We start from the raw sequence: 25,926 nt of genomic DNA on the forward strand, positions 1-25,926 counted from the left end.
CTTATTGATGCAGCCGTTTCACAAAAACACATTTTCTGCTTATTTTTCCAAACAGTAACCTTGAACACTAAGTGACGGCGCTGCCGCTGTATTTACCGTCCTAATAACAGGTTTACTGTCAGACTGTCTGTCGGTTGCTCAGCTTAACGGCTACGAAGAGACCTCACAGGGTTAAAAAAAAATATTAAAAAAATCACTATGTATTGTCTACAACACGTCTCGTAAAAGAATAGTGGGTGTAAATATTGCATGAGAAAACTAAACTGCTCCCATAGACACCATACAGGTCCCCAGACTTCCCTCTGTTGTCTGCGAGTGCATGAACAGGACGACAACGTGGTCATGAGGACGAGCCAGAGCCGTTTCAGTATTATTATAGTTGCCTTGGTTACCTGCAGCTTTAATATACCGTGTCCTCAGACCGAGGCTGATTATGAGCGCAGATCTCCTAATATAGCACATAGTTTGGACAGGCAGAGAGAAACAAGTGTTTTGAAAGCTCTCGTCCAGGCAAACATTCCCACGTTTAGCAGTTATTTCCTTGCTCCAGGAAAAAACACTTTGGATGAGGACCTGAAAATGCCACAAAATGCTGAACATAAATGGAGTTTAAAGGCAGGTGGCAGCGCAGAGAAGAAGACAAATTGATGTGATAACGGCGTTATTAAGCAGAAATGTCTTGATAAAAAAAAGGGCCTGGGGTGAGAATTCATGATTCAGAGACAATCTGGGACGTCAGAGCGCTGCTCCTGGGGAGCGGCTGAGGCCAGATGTGCTGCTGCCTGGAGTCATCTTATCATTATTTCATCCCTCAGTTTCATAAAATGTTCAGGAGAATTTTTTTTAATGTTGGCCTGGGGCCGTCACACCGGGCAGCAGAGGTGTGTCGTGTTTAGACACAAAGTTGGAAGTTGGAACTGGGAATGACGTCAAGGCTCCCATTTGAATCCAATCTAGGAAGGTTCAGCCAACCAGCTGCCGGGGTTGGAAAACCAGGAAGTGGGAGGGTATTTAAGGGCCTATTTGAAAGTCTATTTCTAGGACCAGGTGGTTGTGTTTTTGCGGTTCCTTTTCATAGGGTGTGATTCAACAAACTAGTGTTGTCGTCAAGACGGCACCAACCCAGACCAAGACATTAGACTTGATCGAAAATCCCAAGACGAGACCAAGACCCTTAAAAAGTGCTCTGGAGACCAGTACCAATCTGCTATACCACAACACTCCAAACAAACTCATCAAAAGATTGTTAAACTCTTTTGCAGAGCTTCCTGAGTGCTGTTCTGCACGCCTGTGCTGAGAGTGACAGTAAGGACAAAGGGAGCGAAGCCGAGCGCTGCCTCACCTTGGGCACAAACATGCAGCACAGAGCCACGGTGGCGCTGAGGCTGACGCTGAAGCACATGGTGATGATCTTGTAGTTGGAGCCGAAGTAGATGGGCACGAAGGCCAGCCAGATGATGCAGGTGGTGTACATGGTGAAGGCGATGTACTTGGCCTCGTTGAAGTTCGCCGGGACGTTGCGCGTCTGAGCGAAGGAGGCAGAAAAAACAACGGCAGTGTTTTTTTCTTTTTCTTTTCTTTACAGAGGGTTTGTTTGCTTCGGCCCGACGCACTTATTATTATTCCCATTACTCTGCTTGAATGCCGTACATAAAATACACTGCTGCCGCTGCTGCTGCAAAAGCAGCATTTAATCGGAGGCTGACTTTGCAATGAGTCGAGGCCTAATGGAATTTCAATGAGCGCCGCTGAGAGGCTGCAGAGAATTAAACAGAAACTGTTTACACAGTTTAAAGAGGAGCGGGCGCCATAAACAAAGGAACAAATGTCACCGTTGCGTACACAGCACAATATGTCACTTTGCATATGTTGAATATTCTCCATGGATTTCGTTGAATGACAGAGTGTGATTTCAAAGGGCGCACTGCCACACTGCTGGCTGCTACCTTGAAGGCATAGAAGGTGCAGCTGAGGATCAGCAGGCAGTTGTAGCCCAGCGGGGCGACCACGGCCAGGTTGGTGGTGTTGCAGATGAGGTTGACCTGCCGGATGCTGGGGTAGTCGTGGATCACCTGCCAGGGAAGACGGAAGGGAACAGGAAGAGGCAGCAGGTGGGATTATTTCCAGTTGGGTGTCATTTTTTTAGTCCCATTTCTCTCCTGCAGCTGATAATTAACTTACATTTAACCTACACTTACTTGGCAAAGTGGAGGCAACACACTGTTATTAAAAGAAGTTTTAATTGCAAGGTTTTCATCGCATCAAATTCAAATTGCATAATTTTACAACTTTTCAGGGAACGAGATAATAAAAATAAAAAAACACCACAAAATCCTGGAGAGACGATGAAACATTAAGAGGACGCTGTCAGATATTCAACTGAATCCTGAAAACTGAGCTCTTCTAAAGACCTCCTGAGCAGGAGGCCAACCAGGAGGGACGGACGGACCTTCAGATCTCAGAGGGTGGGATCTCACCTCGGGAGGCTCCATGAGGAAGAGCGCCACGATGATGCCCAGCTGCAGCAGGATGAGCAGGAAGGCGATGATGAGCTGAGCGCAGGCCGACATGAAGCGAGGCTTCTTGGTGCAGATCTTCTTCTTGCTGCCGGCCAGGATGCGGGCGATGCGGTTGGTCTGCGGTCGGAAACGCAAAACACCGTCCAATAGACATCCTGATTGTTCACTCACACACGCGCTGCAGTCTATGACACTAATATTATAAAATATATGATATAGCTAATCTGTGTCTCTATCCTGTCAGTCAACTCCCCATATTCCATATGTGTTCCTTCATAGTTTGGATGCCTTGAGTGACAATCTACAATGTAAATAGTGCTGAAAATGAAAGAAAATCCATTCAATCAGAAGTACGTATGTGTCCAAACTTTGCATGGTAGTGAATATAATACACATATACGTGTGTGGGTGCGGGCGTCCACAGCGAGGGATGGGAGATATTTCCCCCCATCATTACTTCTGCTGCTCATTATTTCCACAACAATGCTGACCAGGGGCAGGAGGCACCACGGAGGTGGAACTAGAGCAGAACTGTTCCAGACTGGCCAAGCAGCTGATCTGAGGTCAGCTGGACGGTCCTCACCTTGGTGACGAGCGCCGAGTAGCTCATGGCGGGAGACAGGCCGATGCCCAGCCGCTGGATGTAGCAGTGGACCACGTGAGGCTTGGCGATGAGGCTGAAGGTGCACAGGTAGCCCAGGCAGATGCCTGCTAGGATGATGTAGCACAGCTCCCGGCTGGAGGACTTGACCACCGGGGTGTCCCGGAACCTGGCACACACACACACAAACACACAGTGATCGGTCGTCATTAGCTAAAAGTGCTGATTGTGTTTGCAGTCTGGCTTCTGAGGAGTTCTGCACAGGTTCCCTCACATGATGAAGACGGCGGTGACGAAGAAGGTGGCCAGCTGGCCGAGGCAGGCGAAGACCACGGCGGCGATGGGCTCAGGGTCTCCCCACCGCAGGTACTCCACCGGGATGGGATCGCAGCCTGCAGATGTTCCACAAAAGAGTTTGATTTGTGCTGCGGTCAGCGTGAACATTTCAGACAAAAAGATTCAGAGATGAAAACAAAACATGGACTGTTCTGTTAGAAACAAGTGCTTCACATGAGCAGGTAGGACTTTATCTACTTAATGCTGAAGGGGAAAAAAAAAAAAGAATCTAATTCCAGGTTATTCTGGTTTCAGTTCTGCTGTAAAAGCCATAATCAGGAAGATATTGGTGCCTGGTGGACCATCATTTTCCAGCCATCGCTGATTTTCTTCCTCAAATATCTCCTAAACGTCTCCTTTATCCTCATCACTGCCACTGCCACTCCTCCTCCTACCCCCCCCCCCCCCCCTCTTCTTTTCTCTCCTTCCTCCTTCACGTCCTCATCAGTCTTCTTCCTCCACACCGGGCCGGTGTCATTAATTAAATGGACACGCTTCCGGCTGTAACCACCTGTGTAAAACCCCTCACACACTCGCGCAGAGACAAAAGCTGCCGAGCGCCGGAACTATGAGCGATCTGGACGAGTATCATCAGTGAAGCTCAAGTCAATACAGGGAAAATCGTTGTCGTGGCATTAAATGAAGGGTACACAGCTCCCGAGGGAGCAGTAAGACGCTGACAGAAAAATACATCCGCTCCAATTGTTCTGCACAAGATCTATTCGCCACCGGAGTTAAAATGACATGAAATCTTTTGTGCAGTGTGTGTAAAATACGCCGTACTTACGCTGAACAAACCAGCTGTACATGTTCTCACAGCTAAACACTGTTTAAAGGTTATTTGGGGTTAACCTGGATTTAATGTTACATCCTAATTACGTTTAAAGGTCATCTTGTACTCTATTATTTTTTTTTTGTCTTGAAGGGGCAGAAGCTGCCACGCACCTCCAGTTCAGCAACCGGAGACTAAAACACACATGGATGTTTGACTCTCAGCTCAGTGTGGAGCCTCCAGGAGGGGACGGAGCTGTTTGAACATCCGAACTCTCTCCGACGCAGAACTTTTCCTTGATCAAATCCGCGAGCTAATCCTCTTTTTTTTTTTTATTCTTCTTCTTTTTTCGACGCCTTTTAGCTTTCCTGCCTGCTTCTGTCAGTCTCTCCATTCATCCTCCCTTCCGCTTCCTCTCACACCTTTCCAGCCCTCTTTTGTTTTAAGAGCCGTTCTCACTCTCACCTTCTCCCTCTCACTGCGGTTTGGGTCTCCTCTCTGTCCCCGCACCTCTGTCCCCCGTTTCATCTCCCCCTCCTCCCTCAGCTTCTTCATCTCTCCCTTGCTTCATCTCGCACTCTCTTTCTATTCTTCCACTTTTTATTTTTCCTTTTTCCCTCCTTGCGTCGCCTGAGGGAGACGGATCAAAATGTGTAGCTGGAGGAACAGGGCAGGCAGTTTGTTTACACCTCATTACTATTGTTTCACACGGCCCCGCTGGGGGAACAAGCGGCACTTATTGCCGATGAAATGACTCACATAAACGTACTCGGGCTCGCACGAACAGCACAAAAGTTACACATAGTTAACCGCAGCCGCAATTCTTTAATTCTCCGTCTGCAGCTCCGCTCTCCACCCCCCCGGCTCCACCCCACCCCGCCCCCCGCCTCTCCTCTCCGCTCCCTGTCCGCTGAGGAGGAGGAAGCGTTGGCGCCTCTGAATTTTGCAGCCTCCGTTAATGTTTTAATCATGGAGCCAGGCGGGAAGCGAGCAGCCGGTATAATGAGCAGCAGCGGAGCAGTGTAACAAGGCTGGAGATATCCGGGGCCTCCTCAAAGGCTGTGGAGGGGACATAAATTTTCTTTGCGTCGGGGTTGAAGCGTATTTGCATCGAAAGCTGCTCTCGATGCGGAATAATTAAAGCGTCACCTGACCACGTCGCAAAAACAAACCCAACGGAGGAGTGAGAGGAAGGACAAGTGAGTTGAGGTTGCAGCAGCACAGCAGTAATAACAGCTGAACACATCCCAGGTATTGATACGGAGCCCTGTCGTAAAAATAATCTTGCAGGAAATAAGAGGGTGGTGGATTTTTCTAAGCGCCACTGTGAAGCGAACAAATCACTTGGAATCCAATTCAGTCCTGAATCTTTTCGACAGAGCCTCAGTTTGAAGAGCCAAGAACTCTGCAGTAGAATTCAGAGAAGCTTTTTACGTCCCCCCCCCCCGCATGGGACAGTGTCATCTCACTGCAACTGCAGTGCATTCAAAATGAAACGATCGCTGGTCGGATCCATTTTTGGCATGATGTGTATGAAGCTCAATGTCACATTTATATAAAAGAAGACTTTATAAAAGGAAGTTCTGGTTTAGCGGTAACCAAAATAAATGGACTCAACACACATTTTAGGAGCTCCAGTAAAATCAATTAAAGAGGACAGAAGACGAGAAGCCTGAACCACTCGGGACTCTGCCAGAAGCCGCCAGGAAATCAATAACCAGGCTCCGCTGCGGATCGCGCCGTCCCTCCTGCACTGACACTGTGCACGTGCAATCATGATACTTATTGCCAGCATACGCTACTTTTTTCCCCCCAATGGGGCGCCTGCCATTCCGCAATTTTTCCTCGACAGAGCGCCTGCACCCCAGAGACAGAGCTGACTGACCTGTGAGGTCGTCGGTCGGCCACGTGCCCAGTTCGCAGGCCCGGCAGGTGTACTCGTCAAACACAAACTCGTTCTCTTTACACGGCGTGCACGTCCAGCAGCAGCTCACCTCGCCTTTGCGGATAACCTGGGAGGGAGAAGGTGTCGAACATGAGAGCGCGTCCATCACAGGAACAGATCTCAAGGCATGAAAAAGGATTAAAAAAAATGTAAAAAACACATGTTTGCGATATTTGGTCTTGCCTTAATCTGTCCTTTAGCGCAGGGCTCGCTGCACACAGACTTGATAATTGAATCTTTGTTGGGCCAGATTTCATCATCATCAATCTTCAGGCCTCTGTTGTCCCAGCTGCCCACGTTAATGTAGTCGTAGTAGTCCTTGCCCATCTTCTTAAAATTCATTATTTCATACCTGCGGATGAAGGACGAATCAGTGCGAAGGACGAACCCGACCCGATTCCGAGTCAAATCACGTCACCAAGAAAACGGCACGGCGCAGCGGCGGTCAGCGTCTACCTTCCAGGTGAGTCTCCGTTCTCGTCGAACAGGATCCCCTCTCCGGACACGCCGGTGAAGTTGGTCTTCATCAGGAAGTCTAGAAGCTTGGAGCCGTCTATCGGCCGCATGGCATCGCACAGGCCCTAAGAGAAGGAGACAGGAACGTCACAACCTCGTCACAAATAATGTTCATGTAGCAAATTTGTATAAACAACTATTATTTTCATTCGTTGTGTTTTGTTGTTTTTTTTGCATTTCTAGATGAATTAGACAAGAAGCCAATATTCAGTATCAAGACACGATGACTGATTGTATCTGAAAGTGAGTCCATTAAAAAACTGTCCCCGATGAGAACAATATCAAGATTAATATGTCAAAGCCAACTGGTGCCTTCTAATTTTGGTCACTTCTTCGAACTACCTACTAAAGAATTCCCTGAAGAACCGCTCACACCCTGAAGCTTTCTCTTCTCCAGGCTAGAAATCACTAGAAACTTTGAAGTGACATAATAACTCACTAACATGATGAGCCACATCTGGGGCTCAAGAAGTGCTTTGGCCTAAAATGAGACGGTGTCATTTCCAACTTTCAATGTCAGTTGTTTGAGACAGCGATGCTCTTTCACATGAGTTTTGAAGTCATATTAAGTAAGATTTCATGCCATCTAGAGTTGCAGTTCTTGGGACAAACACGCAGCCCCAGGGGGACCTGAGGAACTCATCGACCTCCAACCTGCTTTGTCCCTCAGGTAGACGCTCACCTGGAACCCTGGGCAGAGCACCCGCTGCATGTTGTGCAGGCCGTACGCCATGGAGTAGATGGCGTTGATGACAAAGCCCATCTTGGTGTCCTGTGCGTACTGCTGCCGGAGCGACTCTCGCTCTGCAGGGGCGGGCGGGGTCGGTGGAAAGAGGAAATGGAGAAGAGAAAGGTAGGTAAAAAAGAAATCACTGCAAACCGGTGCAGGTCTGGTACCAAAGTAAGTACACAATACTGCAAGTCTATGTTTTTCTATATCCTTTTCTTTTCCAGAAAAATGACCATGCTACTAGGACTATTGGCCGTCATTGTTGGACACCACTTGTTGTTCATCAGCACCGAATGAGCAGAAACCGAGAGAAGGAGATCAGATGGAGGAGAGAAAAGCAGGAAGAGCAGAGAAACTCTTCATCTTCCTCCCTGAAGATCAAAGACTTCCCTCTCCTTCCTCTCCTTCCTCTCCTTCCTTCTCATCAGCAGCAGCCCTCCCTCCTCTTCTCATTCACCCCCAGCCGGCCGGCCAGCCAGCCAGCCAGCCTCGGTTCGCTCCATGCCTGAGTTTCTATTTCATGTCCAGTTTCATTAGAACACGTAAGAGCGGGGCTCCCTTTGATGATGCCGACTCCACGACGCCTTTCCCCCCCCGTGCACAGAATGTGAAACGGTGGCAGAAAGCAAAGGGCAGGCGAGGAAGAGGAAGAGGAAGAGTGCACGCTCACCGCCACAAGGAACATCTGCAGATGAGCCGCAGAGCTGCGCGCGCCCGGCCGCTGTTTGTGTGGGTGTGATTTGCATTAATAGCGGCTATTGTGAAAAAAAGGTCAATACAAATGCAGATTACCACCGTCGCCTCTGATGTTGAGCCAAAACCAAAATAAAGTCCCCTGCGTTTGCAAAAAAAAGGCTGCATCCGCTTCCGGTACTCTTTCAGATTATTTTTTTTTTCTCTAGTGGCCACTCAAGGTACTGCAGCCAGAGATCCCATCCGGCTGTGAAAGCATTTTTTTCCCCCCAGAGACTGCAATACAAAAATAAATGCTTACGGGTTTTTCCGGTGTATGCGTAAGCTAGCTAGCTAGCTAGCAACTCCATTGAAATGAATGGATCGTGGGGGTGTGGTCTGAACTCACTGCCACAGGTGCGGTTGTACTTGCTGCTCTCCTGCAGGTGGCCCTTGAGGCGGCAGTGGAAGCGGTGCTGCCAGAACTCGGGGAACCAGGGGTTCCTGGGGTTGTTCTCCGGCCGCAGCTTCAGGTAGTAGTCGTCGAACCACTTAACGTCGGCAGACTGGAGCTTGATGGTGATACCGCCGGCCGCTTCCCTCACGTAGCCGTCCGTCACGTCGTAGCGGTCGGCCCAGCCGTCACTGCAAAGACGGAGGAGAGGGGAAGAACCTCAGTCCCAATCAACGAATCACTTTGGAGAAGTTTTTTATTAGCACATTACTTTCAGTTCTTGTAATCATGACTTTTTTGGGGGGCATAATTCTGGGCACACGGGCTGTGTGATTCCAAGCCAATTAAAATTGAAGGTTAGTATAATGTCACAGACTCAAAGACATTCTGAACCACTAAAATAAGACTCTTGCACTTAATTGGCTCTCCACTAGTTTAACTATTCCCTTTACGTAGCGACTTCTCTCTTCTGCGGGAACACTCAGAGTTCATTGCATAAAGCAAAATCAGCCACGTGTCCCTCAGGGCCGGTCCCCTATAGGATTTAGCATCGCCGGTTGAAATAATCAACCATATTACTTGGGCCAGCACAGCACATGTAAAATTATAATGTGATGCAATGCAGAGGTGAATGGAATTGGTCTTCACAGGCCATTAAGTTGAGAAGCTTTCTTCAAAAATTACAATACCGGCTGTGCGGGCACGCTTGTGTGCATGTGTGTGTGTGCACGAGAGAGGAGAGATGACGCAATTGTTGAAATTAAATGTTGGGGTCAGGAGATGAAGCACATGGGCAGCAATAAGTCATCATAAAAAAATAAGTCCCATTTTCAGACTTACACACACACCACACACACGCACACGCACACACACACACACACACACTCACACACAGCACATTTTCAGCGAGTGGCCCAGTTTCCACCCCGGGGAACAGAGTGAGAAACAGAAATGTGGGAGTCAACAAATTAGGGAGCATCACTCACACGTTACATCATTACTGGTAATCTCCAATATGCACCAGGTATTAACGCTGCACAAACACACACACACACACACACACACACACGCACGCAGTTATTCTGTCGGCTGTGCAGACGATCCGGGTCAGAGTGTTTTTGGCTGCGCGCCCTGTCAGACACACAGCATCAGACTCACAAAATGTGCGTTGTCGCGTCGCTGCAGTTGCAAATTTCCTGGGGAGGAAAAATTTGGGGGGCTGTTTTTTTTTTTTTTTTTTTTTTCCTCTCCTCAAGGAAGCACAGATGGCTGTGTGTGTGTGTGTGTGTGTGTGTGTGTGTGTGTGTGTGAGGGAGAGAGACAGCCAGATTAAAAAAAGAAATGGGAATAGATGGAGGTGGGGGGGGTTGTGAAAGACAAATCTTCTTCCTTCCTTCCTGCCAGCGAGGCCTGAAGCAGGAACTCCTCATCCTCCTTCAGTGGAAACTGGCTCTTCTTCTTCTTCTTCTTCTTCTTCTTCTTCTTCTTCTCCGAGCCTCTCCAGAGAACTAATCTCATTTTCTCCTACAGTGTCATTCGGTCTGGATGGAGTGTCTCCTACGACTCCTGTCGACCCTCTCCGACCATTTTTTAAATGTCGCCTCTCGTTTGTTGCCGTCTGCTGTCGTCAGCTCGTCACCCTCGGCCTCTGAACCTCGGCGCTCATCAATCCCAGCGGAGGCTTTTCTCAACCACCATCCAGTGCAGGCAGGGCTTCCATCATGCCGCAAAATTCACTTTGATGACTCTCTTTTAATTATAAAGAAATTAAATGAACAATTATGCTTAACGCACAAACCTGAATCCTGAATCAAACTCCCGAGTCGGAATCAAACTCCCGAGTCAGAGTCAAACTCCTGACCTTCTGACGTTAACCACTACGCCAACCTTTACAGCTTCTTTCAGGCAATACGAGCAGTTTCTTATTTTCACCAGAGGGGTCTCTGTTGTTCACCCAGCCAGGAGTCATACAGACATCGGGGAGCAGAAACAAGCTAGCTGAAACAAACACAACTTCACACTGAAAGTCTGTGGCCTCGCACAGGGGACACTGATGCTTCTGTTCTGAAGTCACAACATCAGGTCGGTGAAGGGGTGAAAAAAGTAGTTTGATAGCGGGGGAGAAGAAGCCCTGACGGCCAGGAGGAGGCACTATAAACAACCATTGATCGTCAATCAGCGCTGTGCAGCTGATGGATCTCCTCCGTCTCTCTCTGGAGACTGTTGTGTTTTTCGAGCCTCCACTCCAGCTCACACCATCGACCACCTCCGTCCGTCAATACAGGCTTTATTCCTGGTTTTCATCCATTTTAGAAGTACACAACACAATTTCCATCCTTCTTATCTCTGCCGCAACACGCACGCACACACCTTTTCAGTCCTTCTTTTCATTTATTGTCCGTGTCTTTCCTCATTAAATTGCCTGGTTCCTCCACTTGTCACCTGTTTGGCCGGTTTCCAAGCACATCCCACCTGCGGCTCCCTGAACAGCCAGAACCACTCTCAGCAAACCACACAAACAAACCATATAAATATATATATATATATATATATATACATAAATATATATATATATATATATATATATATACATATATAGATCCAAAACTGATCTATAAAAAAAAAAAAAACAGTCTTCCAGCCCAAAAAAATCAGAGAAGCAGCACAGAATGATTATTTATCAACAAAAAAAAAATGCGTGGATCTTCAGACAACAGAATATTTATCCCTCTGTTTAGAAACTTCTACTGTAACACTCACGCTTCACTTGCTGCTGAAACACCTGGCTAACCATGTTGAGAGATTCCAACACTGGAGGGGGAATCCGAGCGCAAGAGAGAAAGAGAGAGAGAGATGGAGAGAGAGAGAGAGAGAGAGAGAGGGAGGGAGAGAGAGAGAGAGGGAGGGAGAGAGCTCTGCAGAATGCACACAGAGTCACGTGCCGCAAAGATTGATTTTGTGTGTTTTTTTAATTTAACTCATACAACAAACATATATATCTACTGATCGACCTTCATTGTATGGATGTGTGTGGGCGAGCAGGTCTTCTGGGTGAATGTATACACATAAAGTTTCTGTGTGTGTGTGTGCGTGTGTGTGTGCGTGTATATATATATATGTATATATATATGTATATATATATATATATATATATATATATATATATATATATATATATATATACATATATATATATATATATATATATATATATATATATATATATGTGTGTGTGTGTGTGTGTGTCCACTGATGGATGACTCTATTCTAGATCACAATAATAGATTTTAATAGCATCTAGTTTTTGTCTCTCTCTCTCTCTCTCTCTCTCTCTCTGCGTGCCTATGAGCCCAAGGCCATCGCCATGGTTTCCAGCCCACGCTCAACCTGCTGTCTGTACTCAGCGTCTCATTAGAGTACATTGAATTTTAATTATATGCACGCACACACACACACACACACTCTCTCTTTCTCTCTCTTTCTCCTGCTCTCTTTCTCTCACACACGCACACACACACACACACTTACTTTCTTTTCACAATTCAATTAACATGAGGTGGCCCGTCTCTACCCATATTGGAAATGCTGCGGGCATATTTAGTACAGTAGGCCAGTGCATCAACTTAAGAACATTTTACAAACCCAATTCCACAAACTGACTCCTGCGGCAATCTCCTTCTTCTCCTTCTGCTTTAAATTCTGTCCATTCGCTACATAAATAGAAAGTGGAACTCATTTGCAGGCGATTGTTAATTTGAAGTTGTTTCTTCTCGAAGTGATGAAATCTCAAGCAGCAAAAATGGAATTCGGCCAGCAGGATTTTTGGCTGCTGCTGCTGCTGCTGCTGCTGCTGCTGCTGCTGCTGCTGCTGCTGGAGTTCACTTGACAAGTCGACGTTAGCAACCGACCAACTCAGCCATTATCGCAGCTCAAGAGGGAAGTAATGGAAATTTCTTGGAATGACTCTGACTTGCGAGAGACAAAGCAGGTTTAGAGAAGATCCTGGAGCGGAGCCCTGCAGAAGGTTTTCTTTGCACGTCCCAAAAAGAACAAAGTTGCACCTATCGCAGAGTGTTATCTGGATTTTCTTACAAATTTAGGATGTTTTACTCGCATTTCATGCATTTTTTTTTTTTTCAATTAGTTTGGAAACGTCAATTTGTCTAATCAAGTTTTAGGCTGAAGAAGTGAGAAGAGGGAGTTAATAACGATGGAGATTTAAAAAAAAAAATGTAAAATTTAGTTTGAGAAACTCTACACTGCAGTAAACTGCACAGCTGACATCAACGTTTGCTTATCTGTGCATGGCAAACACTGAAGCAGCCTGGCCGCGAGTGGAGCAAATATTGACCGTCGCACTTTGCAAACATGCATTTGTGCTCACGTTACTATAAAGACTTGACACTGCAGCGGTGTTCAGACAAACTGAGCAGCGCTGCTGAACTCTATTGCAGGTATTCAGGATGCGTCGACAGCTCGCTGCATCGCATTTAGATGCAAAAAAAAAAAAAAGAAGAGAAACAGCTGCATAATGCATACATCTGTAAACCTGATGGATAATGTGCTGAACTAATGGTGTGCGCTGTTGTTGTTGTTTTGTTTTTGTTTTGCAGGCACAACTTTGAGTTTCACTTGAGACCCTATTTTCATCTTTGACTGCCGAGCTACCAGAAAAAACCTCTCGCTGCAGACATGTAGGTTCTCTGGAGACCTCGCTGCTGCTGCTGCTGCTGCTGGTTACATTGTTTCCTTTGTGCTTTAAGATGCTGCTCAAAGAGACTTCCATAAGTATTGATCTCAGCTGATTCTTTATTATCTTCAAGGCTCTGTTCAGTCTCTTTGTATGAGACATGAAGCAGTTCAACTTTTTCAACTCGTGCAACTTCTGCATTCACTCGAGTTTCTTGCATGGTGAAAGATGGGTTGTTTTTTTTTCCTTCTCACAAATATTTAACAGTAATTTAGCTGCTACCTAATATTTCTGAGCTCTTATAACTTTGTGCACCCGTCTTTCATCTGCATGAAGCCACTCATATGATTTTTATTTTTCCTGTGTTATTCAGCAAGACCGAAAGAGGGAAAGTGTCGTGGTGAGAGCGGCGATGTTGTCTGCTTTGGAGATTAAAAATGCTGAGCTTCTCTTTGGCAGTGAGCAGGGATGGGATGGGATCAGGAATGAAGGGAAGGCAGAGGGACGCAGCATGTTGGATGTTGTGGGGATGAAGCCAGACTGAGAAGGTTTGGACGTGTCCAGAGGAGGGACAGAGAAGATGTGGGCAGGAAGACAACAGGCTGGGTGGGTGGGGGGGGGGGGGTTTCGAGGATGTAGTGATGGATGCAGGGAGTCAGATGGAGGCAGCTGATTGGCTGAAAATACTGAAAATAAATAAAATACTGCTTTTACATACAGATGCACTACAAATGGAGACGTGCTACAAATATATATATATATATACTTATATATATATATATGTATATGTATATACATATGGAGACGCTGATACACACACACACACACACACACACACACACACACACACACACACACACACACACACACACACACAAAGACACACACTCACACACACATGGAGGTAAACGGAGGTGTTTTAAGATGTGTTGTGTGTCTCCAGCAGATCTGACTGGAGCAACACACACGCTGCAGCCTCATGTCTGAACATCAACCCCCCCCCCCGACTCTGAGGGAAAATGAGCTGATGATATTTAATGAGGGATGGCGCCGAAGCGTTTGAAGCTCCACAGTCTTTGTTCATTTGTGTTTCCGTTTCCCTCTGACCTCTCGCCCGCCCGATCGCCCGTCTGACAAAAACAGCGGCTCCGCGTTCACAGTCGGCGCCGCTGCTGCGGGAGAAAGTTGGCCCGTGATCGCGACGGGGCAGATTACGTTCGCCGCTGAGCGGGAAGGGAGAGGTTGTGAGGGCGGGAATAAGGTCGTGGATTTTCTATTGGCTAAATATTTGAATCTGATCTGAAGCCGCGCTGCCAGTGGGTCACTTTACAAATTAATGCCTGCTGCCCCGACCCCCAACCCACCCACTCTCTGCTGCCATGGCAACCTGGCAGAGAGTCTAGATGAGCATCTGCTGCTTACAATCATGACCACACACACACACACACACACATGCACACACGCACACACACACACACAGAATTATTCAGCAACACAGAGATGCAAATACAAGAAAACAGGGCAGCAACGCCGAAGTTCAGCAGCAACACCTTCAACTTTGGTGTCTGTCAGCTGCAGCTGCGGACACAGCAGTCAAAGCAGATGTTGCCCAGAAGGCATCGTGAATTTGGCTGTGTGGTGCACAAGCCCACGCTGTCAAGCCGAAAGTTGTGTCAGCCAACGAGCTAATATTTTTACATGACGACCCCCAGCGTGATCGCACAGCTCATTTTTGATTTATTGACTTTATCATTTTGGCAAAGGTAAGAACTATTGCTCCTTCTCCATATTACAAGGCCCCAAGTTTTCATGCTGAGCGCATGAAAATCTGTATTTCGGCAATTTACCACATGTAAAATTGGACTTGTGCTTCAGCGGCTCTGGACAGCCTCACTCACTGCTGCTGCGGCTGATTATGACAACCTGTAATATACTGACTCAAGGTGGGTTTCACAGCGCAGCTTTGAAAAACAAAGAGTCACTTTTCATGGGAGGTATTACTCACAGCGTCTCATCTATCAACAGCCTTTAGTTCAGACAGAGGTCAAAGTTCATTACTCTGCCAAAAAAAAGGGGGGTAAAACTCATTAAGGAAAATGTCAGAGGTGGTTCACACACACACACACACACACACAGACAGACAGACAGACAGACAGACAGACAGTGGAACTAAAAAGGGAAAGACGGAAATGCAGGACCGATCTCAGTGTGTGTGTGTGTGTGTGTGTGTGTGTGTGTGTGTGTGTGTGTGTGTGTGTGTGTGTCCAGCTTTCTAATTACATGAGTGATCGGACCACTTTACACGGCCATCATTCAACAACAGGTGGCGCACTGCCCACCGGTCCGTCATCGACAGCCCGCTGAATCATCGTCCGTCTCTGTTTTTCTTCCTCTTCTGTCCTCTTCTCTTCCTCCACTTCATTCAGCCCATCTCTATCAGTCACATTGACCTTCTCCCCTCTTTCCTCACTCCCCCTTTTTTTTTCTGTTAATTCGGTCTCGGCCATTGTGACATCATCATCCGTCCAGCCAATGAGCGGCCGCCGCTTGCACGATTACATATCTTTTTTGGTTGATGTTGTTCATCCTGCTGTTTATGACTCAGACTATTACTTAATCGTTCACGGAATCCTAACCATGTTGGCAGATCGTCACAGAAATTCAGTTACCTAACTGTTGCGAAAAAAAAAAGAAAATAAATGGCAAAATATCAGGGAGCGTCTGACACCAGCTGACAGCGACGCATGATGTAATGATATTTTTGAAAGAGGTGTTCAGACAAGATGAAGATTTAATCTTTGTAAAAAAAAAAAAAAAAAATACATGTTCCAAAATGAGGCTGTGAGGTTCAACAACACAGCACAGTTCTAGGAGGAAGTTAAATATGAGAAAGTTGCAAACAGAGGGCTAATCACGGGCATGTGGTGAGGGTTTTTTTTGATAATTAATAGTATCAGGCTGCGGATCCTGGGATTTAAAAGTGCAGTGCCACACATCTTTAAAGTCAAACATCAGTTTTTTTTGTCGTATTCCTTCCTTTTCTTTTTTTTTTTTTTTTACATTCTATTTTCAATCAGCCAGCAGGGACTGAGGATCAGCATCAGGCACTAACCTAAGAGATGCCCTCCCCTCCTCAACTGTCTGGAGAGATACGTCACACAGCGAGACAACCTTCCTCTTACTCACAGACACACACACACACGCACAACAACAACCACCGTTGGAGCCCGCTTCGGCCTGCAGAGAGTGTTTCATATTTTGGCAACTGCACTGATTTCCCCCGGGCTTCGGACGAGGGACGCTGATTTTGACATATGGCAGGAGGACAGAAAGAAACCTGTCAAGGCGGGAGGAGGGTGAGGGGGTGAGGGGGTGAGGGAGTGAGGGAGTGAGGGGGAGAGTGTCAGGGAGACGGCACAGGGGGGAAAACTCTGCCTGGTTGTTGTGCCTCTGGGCAGCAGCAGCATGGAGGGGGGGGTACCAAGTAAGAGGCGGAGACTCCCACTTGGTATCATATATGTGTGTGTGTGTGTGTGTGTGTGTGTGTGTGTGTCCAACAGTCAAAAGTTTGGACACATGCTTCTGATTTGATGGTTTTTCTAGTAAAGATAAAGCAAGGCAGCCTCACCTGGCTGGAAGCTGCAAGAGGTATCAGAGAGTAACGGTACTCTTTGTGACATCACCAAGGGCTATATTTGCTTTTGTGTGTATTCTCTAGAAAGTGCAGCAAGGAAGGAAGGTAAGGACAGACTTTTCTTTCATTTGTGGGGAGTTGACTGACGGGGGCACAGACACAGATTAACTCTGGCCAGGGGAATTTTGCACGACAGGAGACAACCAATCCAATTATAGCAATGATTGAAACATCCTGACCTCAGCAATGTTTGTTTAGCGCTCAGACGTGCCCGGGAAGCAGAGGGAGGTTAATTGTTTTGCAGTTGAAGTCACATAAAAGAAAACGCCTGTCCTCCAAAACATTCTGGTGGCGGGCGGTGAAGTTGGCTTCAATGTAGCGTCAACATTCAAGACTGGAGTCGCAAAACTTTATTTTTAATGGCTGCTTTCGTTTCGTTTTGGTTTTTTTGGGGTTTTTGTTTTTAATTAGCAGGAAGTAGACGCGAGGGATGAGTTCTGTTAAGTGATGCATCTTTCCGTCAACAGCTGCTATAAACAATATGATTATTCATTAGGGACAAATAAACATCACAATATTGAGACAATGGGATTTAAAACAAACAACATTTAGGAGATGGATTGTGAAATAAAGAATTATGTTGTTGTAATCAGTCGTGGGTTAGAGCAGAGTGGGGGGAAATTATTCAAGATAGAAAGTGAAGTTCAGAAACAGCTTCGCTACGATGACCTGAGTGATGTTTATTTGCCTCCTGCAGCAGGAAGTGAAACAATACGTGTCTGTCATCATTCAGATTCAGATTCAGATTCAGATTTCTTTATTTGCCATTGTGTAAACACGTAGGAATTTGTTTTGGCAATGCATGTGTGCATTTCAGTTCTTTTCACATATATATCAACTAACAAACATACAACACAGTGCAATGCGGAAGTAAACAAAGACCATATATATAATAATATATATATATATATATAGATAGATAAAGTGCATGTTGGGATTAGTTAGTGCAAGGTATTCACATCATTATCAAAAGCACACGAGGAACGGCCATAGAAACAAACACGTATCTGTTTACTTGTTTATAGCTCTCCAGTGTTGAACAATGTGAAAATATGACAAACAAAATTAAAAAAAAATGCTATTATAAATTAACCTGCTGCCTTTGTGAGGCCTGGATGTGACACTTGACGCTGCAGTTTGCTCTGATGGGTCGTTATAATATATTCCACTCACGCCGCCAGAGTCTTAGTCGCACTTTTATTTAAATTAACGGCAGCCAGCTCGACTTTAAGCCCGCTATCTGCCGGCGAGCAAATAAAAAGAGCCAGACGGCAGGAAACACTAAAATCAGGAGCTCGGAGGAGAGAGGCGGCCGAAAATAAGTGGGGAAGGGGGGATGGGGAAGGAGGGATGGGGAAGGAGGGATGGTGGAAGGAGGGATGGCGAGGTCGGGCGAAGGAAAAGGAAGGAGGAGACGGAGGGAAGAGAGACGGACGAGTGTAGATAACAGACATTATTCCCCCTCCAGCTGGGGTCTTTGTCTAGGAGCACTCAGCTGTGCCAGTAGTACACACACACACACACACACACACACACACACACACACACACACACACACACACACACACACACACACACACACACACACATGCACCGAGTTATTTTGAAGACCCCTAAAAACACATCCACACTGATTAAGTTTCTGAAGCAAAAAAAAAACAAAAAAACCTGCACACCTGTCACTTCGCCTTTCCACCTCAATATTTTGGAGGACGTGTTTTATTGTTTTTCTTTTCTTTTCGACACGGATTTAAAGCCAAGGAAGTGCAGAGTCTGGAAGGGAGGTTAATGACGACAAAATCCACATTCATGAGGGAGGAAAAACTGTCTGTGACTTCTCACAAACTCTTGTGAATTTCCATCGGGGATTGATAAATTGTATTAATAAATAAACAATAAAGTATTTATCTCTGTATCCATCTTGCTAAATTTGTTATCTGCTGTCAGTACTGTCAGTACAGTAACTGATTTGTACACCGTCGTGTTGTTTACCCTCCTCATTCAGACATTCTGACGCTTCAATGGTGTCGAGGTGCCAGGCAGACTCCCAAACAAGAGGTATGATAGAAAAATGAGAAGTAAAACGGGCCCAAAGTGAACCACACGGTAGGTGCCGGTGATTTGTCACCCCACCCGCCTCCCTCCCCATTATAATCAACTCTGTTGGATGGACGACGATATAAAAGGTGGTGAAGGTGTTTTTTTTTTTTTAATATTCGGTGAGCAGTTGGTGGACGAGCTCGAAGGGAGGCGAGAGCAAAAAGAGGTGCAAGGTGACGATGATGTCACGGGGGGGGCGAGTTATCGTCGCAGACGGAGAGACAGACAGTTTATTCCCGCAGGTCACGTTTTGCTGCCGCACACATCAAAGTGTCGCCGGTCATGCTGGACGCTGGCTTATCACCCGCTGAGCTAATACCTGCGTCTTCCCGTCTGCCCTGCTCCTGCCTCGTCTCTATCACCCCGGCCTCAGCCTTTGGACCCCTGGCAGCCTCGACCTGGTTCCGGCCGCTCCCATCGACCCTCTTAAACCGCTCCACTGTTCCCAAGCCGAGTTATTGGCGTGACGTTTGCGACGCCGCTCCCAGTCCTGGTAGGAGAGCTCGCCGGTGAGTCAGCGCTGCCGACACTGTCCGGCAAAGACATGAACGTTTTGAAACACGCAGTCGAGGACTGAGGTTGTCAATCTGCAGCGAGTGGGCGACTCATTTTTCGGCTGCATCAATCAGCCCTCCAGACCTTCTAGACCAAAGTCTGCAACTTAGCTTGAGTTCAGTGTAACTTTATTCTTACTGACAAAGGACTTAATGCACATTTCATCAGTTCCCAGTCGACGATACGATGGCAGAGAGCTGCTGAAGTGGACATTTCTGCTCTTACATTCGATAAACCTTCTCAATTCTGAGACTGGAACCCAACACGGCAAGCAGCTTTCAATAGAGAAGACAACAAATGTGATGTTTCTTTTCCCAGAGCTCTGTTGTCGTCAGAGTTTTAGCGAGCAGCAGTAACAACAACCTTGATGGCCAACATATTTTTTCTGACACGGAAATCTGAGAAAAATGTGATGAGCCATAGACTTCCAGTTTGCTTTCAGTGACTGAAGTTGGATGATTACAATTTTCTTCTTTTATTTATTTATTTATTTATTTATTTATTTATTCCACTAAACATCTCCACCAGAACGCTGTCCAGCAAGTCGGGATCCGGTTAAATCTGAGCAGCAGACTTATCTCTGGTCATCAGAAATGATCCTGCTACTCTCATCAGCAGCTGCAGCTTCCATAAAAAGCACGAGTGACCAGATTGACATGGCAGCGATACACACTTATGTCATAATACCTCCCTCCCCCGTCTGACCAATGACGTGGCGGCGTCATCGCCTCTACGACTGAGACGTTTGAATTTGTGACACCGAGACACCTCTGCCACACACACACACACACACACACACACACACACACACACACACACACACACCCACACACACAAAATGAGACCACTTCCATATCCATGGACAGACGGTGCTGTTAAACCAAATGACGAGCCGCCAGTGCAGCAGTTGGGGCTATTTCCTGTTTTATGTCATGGCAAAAACGATATTGGTTGGGCTGTACGCACACATGCAGACACACACACACACACACACACACACACACACACACACGCACGCACGCTCTACCAACAGCCTGTCTTTTGACAGCAGGGATTAGCAGTGAGAGGTGCAGCTAATGCCTAGTAACGAGGCATCCAGCTTATCGCCCACTCAATCGCGTGCAAGCGTGTGTGTGTGTGTGTGTGTGCGCGTGTCTGTGCGACAGAGAGAGCGAGAGAGTGAGGCAGAGGGAGTGAGAGAGTGTATAGATCCGCAGCAAATTAGCTGCCTGTTATTCTTGACTTTAATGACACTCGCGCATCTCAGCCACTTCTCCGCCGCTCTTCCGACCTTTCATTTTCTGGGCTTTGTGCGTTTGAACAGAAAAAAAACACACAATCCATTTCCACTAACATGTGTCGGCTGCCATTGGAAATACGGCAGCATGTACGGAAATGTGAGGCGGCAACACACTCACTCATTAAGACTAATAGCTTTGGCATAACAGCATTAGCGAGCAAGCATTCCTATGTGGATTAAATATGCAAACAATTTGCATATACATGAGCGGTTGGGGTCAGAGTGAGAGACAAACACGGCGGAGCGACGTCCGATCCCGCCGATGACGAGTGAAGCTTTGATGCTGCAGACACAGTATTTGTGGTTTGGTCGCTGCAGATTTTCTCTTTGCAGCTTAACTCAAAATAATTCTGACGTGAGTTTCTTGCCAGCAAGATATTTTCACTAATCTGTGCACATTCCAGAAACTGGCGGCTGGTCCTGGGTGCAGCCCACCTCCTGATGTCGGCCGCGGTTTAGAAAAAATACATAAATAGTTTACGATTAGGTACGATCTTGTCTTTATAACTGCATTATTACTTCTCCATCATGCAACTACAACAATTGAGTGTATTCCCGTTATGAATAACAAGAAGAGAGGAAAAATAAACTCTAGAAATGAGTTTGTATCTTGTGAGTGAACGCACCAGAAATTAGACTCGTACCGCTTTCACTTATTTTGCCTGCTCACCTTTTCAGAAAGTGCATCCTTAAACACAACGCTCGGCCAATCAACTATTTGTGACATCACAGAGGGACATGGAACCTGTGCCAGTTGACAGTTTGGTTTTGCCAACTATGACCACCTAAAGAGGATTAGGGCCCCAAGAAGAAAAAACAATATCACAGGAAGGAGACTTTATTCTCGAAATCTCCAGTTTGATCACAAAAGTTTGACTTTATTCTTTCAACTTTATTTTCGTAATTTTGACTTCAGTCACGAAATTTTGACTATAAATTCGAAATTGCAACTTGAAAAAATAATTGTGTCTTAATATTTTTTTTCTCTTTTTGTGGCCCCAATAGTAAACTAGCGTTACCAGGAAGCTAAAACCAAATTATATTTTTTTTTGTGGATGGCTGTAAACCTCGGGCTAAAATATGCTTTTTGGTTCATGATCAAGTTTTTCTTTCAAAAATAAAAATAATCATCCGACCGAGCCTGTCAGGCAGAAATAATAGTGCAATCTCTAAATGGGTGGAAAAATTGTGCCTCATGAACAATAATGTTTGTGTTTTTTAAGAAAATAAAAGAAGGAAGGAAGACAGAAAGTCATTCATTAGCACTGTGGGCCTCCTCCGGTCTCTGGGTAGTTTTTACTGTGACAGCTGCTCTCTCATCACTCCGTCCCCAGAGTTCATGTTTATTCTTTTCACTCCTTGACACCAGAAAGCTAATAAGCATGTTGATATGCGGTCACTCACACACACGTGCACACATATACACACACACACACACACTGCACAAGTCCAGTGGTGCTTTTTACTTTATTCTTTGTGAGTTTTCTAACGGCGGCTACTTTTTTCAGGGTGTTTATCGGAAGGCTGGAGGAGAGCCGAGTGTTTGCGCCAGCGGCTGGAATAATCCCCCCTGGTTTGTTTTTCAAAGATTCTCTGAAAACAACACTGCATATATGCAACTAATAAGGCAGCAAAATTTTGCTGCAGAGTTCTTCTTTTTTTTTTTTGCTGAGGTCATGTTATTACAGGCGGTTGAGAGAATGTTTTAAATATTTTTTTAAAAATAACATCACATGTTTGTGGAGATGAAGCCAGAGTGCGGAAACAGTGGAGATCTGGGCAGGAGGACGCTGAGGGTGGAAGTGGCAGGCAGGAGGAGCAGAGAGGAGGATTGATGGATGAAGAGAAAGAGGAAGTGAAGTCAGTTGGTGTGAGAGACGAGGATGTAGAGAGATCAGAGGATTGGATGGAGGCAGCTGATTGGCTGAAGGCAACAGCACAAAGGAAAAGGAGAGGAAGGTGAATGCATCTCTTCAAAACTTTGGTCAGAGAAGTTCCTTCAAAAGCCTTGAAGACTTTCCACCAGATCTCATCGGAGACTTCATTTGAGGAAAGAATCACCTTTTCACAAAATAAAAGCGCTCTTTGTTGCTTGTTGCTGTTTGTGTTTCACTCCGCTCCCGCTCATGCATACTGGTGTGTGTGTGTGTGTGTGTGTGTGTGTGTGTGTGTGTGTGTGTGTGTGTGTGTGTGTGTAGCATCAACACACACCGGAGCAGTGAGATGTTGTGTTTTGTGTTATTTTTTGCCTGATTGAGTCAGTGGACAGCGGTGACACACACACACACACACACACACACACACACACACAGCCTCGTTTGTCAGTGTCACCGTGTTCCAGCACTGAAAGCGCAACCCAAACAAGCCCAAAGTAACTGAGAGAGGAGAGAGACAGAGAGAAAGAGAGGGAGAGAGAGGGAGAGAGAAGCGGCAGCGGAACTCACAGATGTGAGCGCCGCAAAAAACTTAAACATCTTGATCCCTCCCTCTCTCTCGCTCTCTCTCTCTCTCTCTCTCTCTCTCCCTCTCTCTTTCTCTCTCTCTCTCTCTCTGTCACAAACTTTATCTCACTCTATCTTCGTCTCTCTATAATTTCCCAGCTCTCCGTCTCCCGCGTTGCTGTGGTAACAAGCCGTGCGGGGGTGGTGATGCGGCACACATCACCCGCGTCTCGCTGAGCTCACCGGAAGAGTGAGAGAGAGAGAGAGAGAGAGAGAGAGAGAGAGAAGGAGAGAGAGGGATAGAGGGAGGAGAGAGAGAAATGTGAAGGAGACAGAGACAAATGGCTGGGACTCTGTTGCGCATGTGTGTGTGTGTGTGCACGCGCTTGTGCGGGTGTGGAATGAGGAAATCGATTAATGCCAACTTTTGCATCCGCTGACGAGGGCGGAGACGGCGGAGTCGAAGGGAAACACTGTGACACTACTGTAGAGGAGCTGCTGCTGCTGCTGCTGCTTCTGCTGCTGCTGCTGCTGAGGTCACGTTTGTGTGTCTGTGGTCACAAAAATGAACCGAAAGCAGGGATATCGAAGAGGGAGATTAACGGTCAAGCGTCGCTGAGCCCACTGGCCTTTTTCCTTCGTGAGCCACAAACAAGAAGCCGTCACGCACACACGGGCTTGGAAAAATGTCAACATCTTATAATGAGCTGCTAGTCGAAGGCAACACACAAGGAAGGAGCCGTGCAAAAGTAAAGTAATAAATAAATAAATATGAAAAAAATTCACCATCTGGTGGTTAGTTGGCTGCACTTTGGGCCACAAACTCTTCACCCTAAATGAAGATGCAAACGTCAAATACCCTTTAACATGTTGCCAGAAGATGGTTGCTGCTTCCTCTGACAAGCTGAAAACTAAAAGTTTATTTTTTTGAAGTTTGTTCAGGACTTATTGGTGCATGTTGCAAAAAGTTCCTGGTCCCGAGAAAAACTCCCTTCACCAGTGTTTCCTGCAGGCAACATCCACCTGCCAGTCAATGCCCACTACATCCTTTACTTCCCTGGCTGCTCCATCCAGCTTCAAAAACAAGCCCTGTGTGATGTCACAGAGGGCAGTCGTTCCTCTCCCTACCTGATGATACCTCATCCACCCAGGTGTTGGCTCCGCCCCTCTGTTCTCGGGAGGCTGAGAACGGAGGGCTAAATGAGCTGCTTTCTGGACGTCTACTGTATGTATCTGCTGGGGTGAGTTAATGGAAGGCAAAGTCAGGTGGTGTTTGCACCAGCAGAAATCGTCAATCACGCTCCCAAAAAATGAACCGAGCTTCGTTTGACGGATAATTCTCTCTACGCTACAGGTGTCGGGTTCGGGGCGCCGTCGCAAATCGCTCCATTTCCTGGACATCAGCCAGCGCAGAGCGGCTCACTTCATATTTCACTCAGACCGATGACCCATTTCTTACCGGTGACCCATTAACACAAAGCCGGGCACGGCCAGCAAATTGCCCGAGCGATTAGAGCATCTTGTTTCAGCATCGGGAGACCAGAGAATGAGAATAAGTTGGGGAGTTAATGACTCACTCACTTTTCCTGGAGCCGCAGCTGTTCAACTCAACGTCTCTGGCCTCAAAAGAAGACGATTTAGAATTTTTTTTACTGCCTTCATTTTTCTTCGCGCCCTTCTGCACTCTTTTTTTATGTTCTACCAGAGGTCCGAGCACAGTTCACACGTCTCTTAATTACCTTTTGTCTGGTTCAGGGTTGGAGCTAAATTAAGGGAGGCCAATTCATTTCCTGCCGGGGCACTTCAGGAGATAGCGGGGCCATCTCTTTCGCAGATGGGCCTTTCTAATGCGTGATGAATGAGAGGCAGCGGCAGCGGCAGCGGCGAAGAAAGAGGCTGGAAAAACTGCCGATGATCACGCGGCCGGAGACGAGATAAAGGACGGCGAGAACGGGGGAAAATGTCAGATGTTGGCAGCGACCTGATGAGATATTTGTTGTCACGATTTCGTGGCGGCTTAGTAGCAGCATAAGCACGATTAACAAGGAAAAGCATATCCCAAAAATAAATAAAAACCCCTCAGATTCCTGCCTGGATTACGATAACAAAGTCCATTAAAGGGATTATTTTTTTCTGTTTGTGCGTGCGTGTGTGTGTGTGTGTGTGTGTGTGTGTGTCCGTTTTGTACGTGTATGTGAATGCGCTGAGCCACTGCACCGATGTGACTCAGCTGGTGGCTTAATCCCACAGTGTAAATCTGAGAAAATGAGCATCACAAAACTAGAAACAAACAAAAAAAGACAAACAGACTTTGCTGCTCACGTGACGCAGTTTGTCGAGCCCAAGATTTATAAACATGAGAGAATCAAACCGGGACTGACGTCATTTTCATACCTCTCAGCCTCCCCCCCCTCTTCTCCCCTCTGACTTTTCCCAGCCTGTCTGGCTGCCCACCTCTCCCCTCCCTCACATCCCCTCTAATTCCCAGCACTTTTCCCATTGGAGTGCCGTAAGAGGATAAGGCCATTCCCTGGGAGAGCAATAAGAGGATGAACGTGTGTGTAGGTGCGCTGGCGTGTCAGCCCAAAGCAAAGCCCTGGC

At 46.5% G+C, this 25,926-nt stretch overlaps 1 protein-coding gene across 1 annotated transcript in view; it reads right to left on the bottom strand.

Annotated features, from left to right (window-relative positions):
- Positions 1-25,926, bottom strand: part of grm5b (glutamate receptor, metabotropic 5b) — a 50,912-nt gene that overhangs the window by 3,755 nt on the left and 21,231 nt on the right. Inside the window, exons 7-16 of the mRNA XM_076049854.1 lie at positions 8,501-8,736; positions 7,372-7,493; positions 6,630-6,754; positions 6,357-6,525; positions 6,114-6,240; positions 3,395-3,512; positions 3,103-3,289; positions 2,478-2,636; positions 1,947-2,072; positions 1,343-1,525 (exon numbers count right to left, since the gene is read on the bottom strand). Of these exons, the coding sequence (XP_075905969.1) occupies positions 1,343-1,525; positions 1,947-2,072; positions 2,478-2,636; positions 3,103-3,289; positions 3,395-3,512; positions 6,114-6,240; positions 6,357-6,525; positions 6,630-6,754; positions 7,372-7,493; positions 8,501-8,736 (1,552 nt within the window). The remainder of the gene's footprint in view (positions 1-1,342; positions 1,526-1,946; positions 2,073-2,477; positions 2,637-3,102; positions 3,290-3,394; positions 3,513-6,113; positions 6,241-6,356; positions 6,526-6,629; positions 6,755-7,371; positions 7,494-8,500; positions 8,737-25,926) is intronic.

This window comes from Nelusetta ayraudi, unplaced genomic scaffold (assembly GCF_046127955.1).
Source record: "Nelusetta ayraudi isolate G7.1 ecotype Tasmania unplaced genomic scaffold, CSIRO-AGI_Nayr_v1 ptg000120l, whole genome shotgun sequence".
NCBI lineage: Eukaryota > Metazoa > Chordata > Actinopteri > Tetraodontiformes > Monacanthidae > Nelusetta > Nelusetta ayraudi.